At 32.3% G+C, this 6000-nt stretch overlaps 1 protein-coding gene across 2 annotated transcripts in view; it reads right to left on the bottom strand.

The window, feature by feature from the left end:
- Septin2 (septin 2) overlaps window positions 1-3401 on the bottom strand; it is a 65271-nt gene extending 61870 nt beyond the window's left edge. Inside the window, exon 1 of one of the 2 annotated variants that reach the window (XM_072525937.1) lies at window positions 3233-3401. In XM_072525937.1, coding sequence (XP_072382038.1) covers window positions 3233-3262 — 30 coding nt within the window. In that variant the 5' untranslated portion in view covers window positions 3263-3401. The remainder of the gene's footprint in view (window positions 1-3232) is intronic. The other variant, XM_072525938.1, reaches the window with a different exon arrangement.
- Window positions 3402-6000: the final 2599 nt, after the last annotated feature.

The raw sequence follows: 6000 nt of genomic DNA on the forward strand, positions 1-6000 counted from the left end.
GCTCGTGATAAATCCTCGCTGCAATGCACGTCACCACTGGCCTAAAAGAGGGTATTCCCCTGAAATTGCGTTCCTATCGCTAGCGAAGAATTTCGTTGCATGTCGCCGTCCAAAACAAAATTGGGTATTCCCCTGTAACTGGTGAAGTGATGTGCACATTAAAAAAGGTAAAATATTATTTTTTGCTTGACTGTACTAGAGACTGTAGTAAAGTAGAGCAAATGTCTGGGATCTTAAGATTTTGTAATACATCAACAGGCACAATAGAAGAACACTTTATTGAATTTCTTGCTGTAAGTGAGACAATAGGGGAGTATTTAAGTAATGCCATACTAGGCAAACTAAAATAGAATGGTATAGATATTCAAAACTGCTGTAGCCAAGGATACAACCATGGCTCAAATATGGTAGGCATAAATAGTGGAGTCAAAATTAGAATATTAAATATAAATCCTAGGGCATTTTCACACCTTGCAGTTGTCATAGCTGGAATCTGCTGTAGATAGACGCCGCTAATTCTTTGGTGACAGCAAACACATTTTTTGGTTGTATCCCAAAAATTTATCTGCTGTTTTCAGGTTCCAGCACGCTAGGATCTTATATATAAATGATATGTATGATCTTATATACAAAAATAGCTCCTGACATATTACGACAGTTCTTGAGTAAGGGTAAAGATAATTGTCCAGTTCAGCAATCCTCAGCTTTTTGCGGTCTATTATTTATGAAATATAAAAAGCAATAACCGAATTAACTAGAATGCACAATATTATTTTTAAATATGCTTTCAAAACTTGAAAAGTTTTTCGAAAAATAAAGCAACAAAATTTTGTTTGTTTTGATAACCTAACCTGTAGGTTAATTCTTTTTTCCTAGGTTAATGGCACTGGCAAAACCAAAAGGCCAGTCGTGGTAGGTTAATTTTTGGTTAAGTTGTTAAGATGTTTTTAAAATGTAAGATCTCTGCCGGTAGATTATGAGAGCAATCGCAAGGTCTGGATGACATCTGAGATTTTTGTCACATGGGCATGTGATTGGGACCATGAACTGACTAAAAATGAGAAGAAAATCCTAGTTCTGGTTGACAATTTTTCTACCTCAATCAGTGACTTCAGAAGCATAAATCTTATTTTCCTTCCTCCTAGTACAGCATCTGTATTGCAACCTCGGGATCAAGGAAAAATTCGAGTATTAAAATCAAACTTTCATAAAAACCTAGTTCTAAAAATTGTCATCACTGTTGATGACAAATGAAGACACCAGTGCCAAGCATCTGAAGATCACAACATTGAATGCAAATTTAATGATTTACACCACCTGGAACAAGCTTACGCCAGCAACAATTTTTAACTGTTATAAACATGCTAAATTTGTTTGAGACAGTCCCAGTAGCTACTGACAAATGATGATGATGATGATGATCATGTGTGTTACTATCTGTTTGGGTGACAGCTATAAATAAAAGACTACCCATAGGAAGTAAAGAACTTGAACAATATTCTGCTATTGATGATGATCTCGCAAAGTGTGAGGAGCCTATTTATGAAAATATTCTACAAATATCGTCAACAGCCCAGATAGCAATGATAATAAGCATGACTGCCTTGAAGAAAAATGTATCACTCCTTGTAAATGAAGTGTCAAAGCTGCAGAAGTGCTGAATGTTTTTATACATTCTAATTTTAATGATGGCACTATGAAAAGTAGTATGTCTCGTTTGCATAATGAAGTCCATGCTTCTTATTATAGAAATAAATATCAAAAAGAATAAGAAGTTAGACTTTTGCACTAGCTATTTCATTGATACTTATATAGATATTTGGCTAAGTTTATATGAAACTACATAATATGCTTATTATTTAAACTAAAATTACATTAACTTTTGTTCCTAGTTATGTGATAAAAAACAAAAATTGTCAGTTCATTTAGAACTACTTCTGGTTAGTATGACACAGTCTCCCCAGTCCTTGGCTGTCATTATAACCAGATTGTACTGTACAGTCATTACATTAAAATCAAATGTCAAATTAAAATCAACAATTCATTAAAAGTCAAAACCGATAAATTAAAAAAAATAATGACACAAAAGCTTTAACAAAAACCAACAAAGGTACCAAGAAATAATATGGATCAGAGAGGATACCTGAAGATCTTCATCTAATTAACAATAATAATTGGAAAGAAGAACCACTAGAAAGAGGAATATGGAAAGAATTAGTAAAGAATTGCGTGAAAAAATGTATAAATAAAATCAAATGAATTAATTAAAACTAAAAAGGAAGTAAAAAATAGTCATTAACTTTGAAGACTGGCCAAGTTTCAAAAATAAAATAAATTTGGGAGGGTTTAATACTTAGTTATGTAAAAAATGTAGTCAACAAAACATTTGCTAAATAAACATCTCTCAAAGAGAGGTCAGTTTACTAATAAAAGTTCACTGCTGTAAAAAAAAACATCCAGGAAAGGAATGAAAGGCAATTAAGAAATACACAAGACCAAAACTACTTATATAATTATCAATATTATGAGGAGCAAACAGAAATGGATTACACACTGAATAGATGTGCAAACAGTAAAATATGAATATTATTTTATATGGGAATAAAACACAGTTGATTGTAGTGAGAATTAGATTCTATATTTGTTTTGAAGTTTCCATTTCTAATGTGGATATTATCAAAGATATTATTTTCAAACATTTTTAAATTAAGTAAGAAATATTATATTTATTCTGTCATTGAGTCAAAAACAGCAAAAAATGCTTAAAAATAAAAATACATATACACAAAGAACATTAGTGGGAATTGGAATGCATTCAATAATTATTGGGCATAATTATACACTCCTAGACCACAAATATCTTTAACCAAGGTATTTATATTCAGCTTAAGCAATATCAGCCTTCCTTTTTAAACAATATGTGGGTAAGTAGGTAGTACAGTCCTTAATACATGTTAATGGTCAACAATAAAATTGCACAAAACATTTTGTGTAGGGGTACAAAGTTAACATTAACAATTTTTGGGATAGTTATAATGAAAAGCCCGAATTGAAATTTATGATATAAAACACAATACAATGCGAAAAACATCCCAATAATCTGTATATATTAAAGAGCTTTAATTCATAACTTTTATATAATAAATAGGAGTTGTTTTTACAAGGAAGGAAACACCCTACATTTGTTTGTAATAATGAATCATGATAAATTCAAGTAAATAAATGTACTTACAGGAGCTGTATCCACATCAACGGGAGCCATAGTTTTTACTTGCACTTACTACTATAGAAATAAACTTAAGCTTTCTATTTTTGGATTAAATAGTTTTTACCGTTCACTTCCGTTACCGAAATCGAAAATGCAAACAAATAGCTAAAACACAGAGCGAGAACTGTCGTATTAAACGTCACTCTCAATTTGTCATTGTCCACGGTGTCATTCGACAGAACGTTACAGAACACAGACAGAACGGAAATTATGAGCCCTGCTGACCAACGAGAAAAACAGTCCATGGCGCGAGTGTTATTTCGCGCAGTACGTGTTCAACACGGCAATCGGATTTATTGAAAAGACGCAACTTTCGAACGGAAGTTAAAATTGATATTTAATAACATTCTATATCAGTACAATAATATAATCAATTACATATTCTTTAATTTAAGTAAAAAAGATAGTAGACAATTGCGGTACACTACAATTGGTTTACTGCTCTAACTGCGAAGGCCGTTTCGAGCTCTACAAATACATATTTAGATCCAAACGTTAACAAGTTATTTAACTAAAAGGTACAAGAACGTACCATTGCAATTTTAGTATTTTATATTGATGATTGAATGTTTAGGTACCTATTTAAATAAAAAGTAAATAAAACAACCAGATATTTTTGTATTGCTGTATTTAGTAAATAATTTATATAAATTATTAAAATAATCGTTAAATACACAAACATTATTACTTCTACCTTACTAATCTTCTTCTTCAAGTGCCATCTCCGCGGCGGAGGTCGGCAATCATCATAGCTATTCGGACTTTTGAGACGGCTGCTCTGAAAAGTTCATTTGATGTACATCCGTACCACTCTCTCAGGTTGCGCATCCATGACATTCTGCGCCTCCCTATGCTTCTCTTTCCTCTTACTACTCTACATTACATTTTAGTTATAATACATTAGATGTATACAGTATGTTTTATTGTGCAAGTATCCTACTGTAAATATCAAATTGTGATTTGTTTTTTTATTAAATACATTTGGTATTTTTTTACCTGATTTTTCGTGTTTGATTTTAACATTTTTATTAGGATTTGGTTATGAATTATAGACTAAAACATATATATCTTATTAAATTGTAGATTTGTTTGACATTCGAAAGAGCATATCAGTTCTCTGTAGCTATTTCTTGGGAACTAAAGTATATTGTTTTTTAAGCTTTTTTGGCTTTAAGATTAGTTCATGCTGCCAGAAACGAAGTAAGTATTAAGTATAGCTTTTTTTTAATTTTTAGTGTAAAGTTATCTCAGAAGAACCGACCAATTTGTTATAATTATAACAAAAATTTAGTTCAAAGAATTTTTTTTGTGGAAGATTAATCATAATAAGCGTTTTGGGATTAGGACAAGGGTCATACTTTTCTCGCCCAGGGGTCGTTCTGAGCATTTTTTAACAAATACTGGATAGACCACACTAAGGTAGGTATATAAACAAAAAGGAAGGACATTTAAGGTTATAAGCCCAATCTAGTTATTCTACCACTTAAAACTCTATTTTAACTTGGTATTGCCAATAGCTACTATCCTTAAATGCGGAAAGTGGAGTGCTTCGAATTCGTAAAAATATCCCACTGGTGCCGTATTTTGTTAACGGGCAACCATTAGATTCAGTGTTCTCGTATAACGACCTTGGTGTTATCATAAACAGCTGTCTAACGTGGTCCTAAAGATTGCTAGTTTTTTTTTTAGATCACACGTGTTTATTACAATATTTGTTAATATCTCTATCAGCTTGTCGTGTTTTATTGTATCGAACGCTTTACGGTAATCAATGAAGCATGCATAAATATCGCAATTCACATATCTACATCGTTGAAATAGCACTTGTATGTTAGGGAGCCTCTCTCGTACCCACTGCGATCCGAAAACCAAATTATGTACGGTTGATTTGTTCTTCGCATAGTCTACATATCCTTTGATGTATGATTTTTAGAAATAACTTAAAATGTGGCTCATTAAGCTGATGGTCCGGAAATCATTGCAGGATACGGATTTTGTGTCTTTGGTAGAGCAATAAACGTTGACTTCAGCCATGATCTTAATAGCCTCTCCGTTGAAATATATGTCATTGAATATTTTTGTTAGTCGTTGAGTACAGTCGGCGTTAAATAGCTTTATGAGTTCAGCATACCTAGACATTTTCAGGTTCAGGAGCTTTGCCATCTTTTAGTTGTGATATTGCTTTTTCCACTTCATCTGATATGATTGGTAAGTGCTCATTACATATGTAGGACCGAGGTTGTTCGGGCCTATTATCATCAAAGAGGTCTTGTATGTAATTGGTCCATATGCATATTTCTTGATTTTTATCTGTGATGATGTTCCTCCGTTGATCTTGCAGTTTGATATCTGTGTTGAATTTTTGAAGACCAGCTGCCTGTTTTACCTTTTTATACATATTAAATGTATCGTGTTTTTGTTCCAACAACTCTATCTTTCCACATAGTGTTTTTAACCATTTTTCTTTGGCCTTTCGTATTTTAGTTCTTAGTTGTCTCTGAATATTTTTCTACATGCTTTTGTTGGTCTTTTATTTTTTTTCCATGAGTTGCAGTATATTGTCATTTATCCAATTTTTCCTCTTCTCTTTATTTTCTATTAGATGTTCTTCTCTGATCTTGCTACATGTTTTACATACATTCTGGAGTGATTCTTCTGGATTATATCTTTGCTACATGTTACTTAGCTTTTCTGAAAGAATCCGTGCGACTCTCTCCTTTGTTTCCTTATCT

This window comes from Diabrotica undecimpunctata, chromosome 3 (assembly GCF_040954645.1).
Source record: "Diabrotica undecimpunctata isolate CICGRU chromosome 3, icDiaUnde3, whole genome shotgun sequence".
NCBI lineage: Eukaryota > Metazoa > Arthropoda > Insecta > Coleoptera > Chrysomelidae > Diabrotica > Diabrotica undecimpunctata.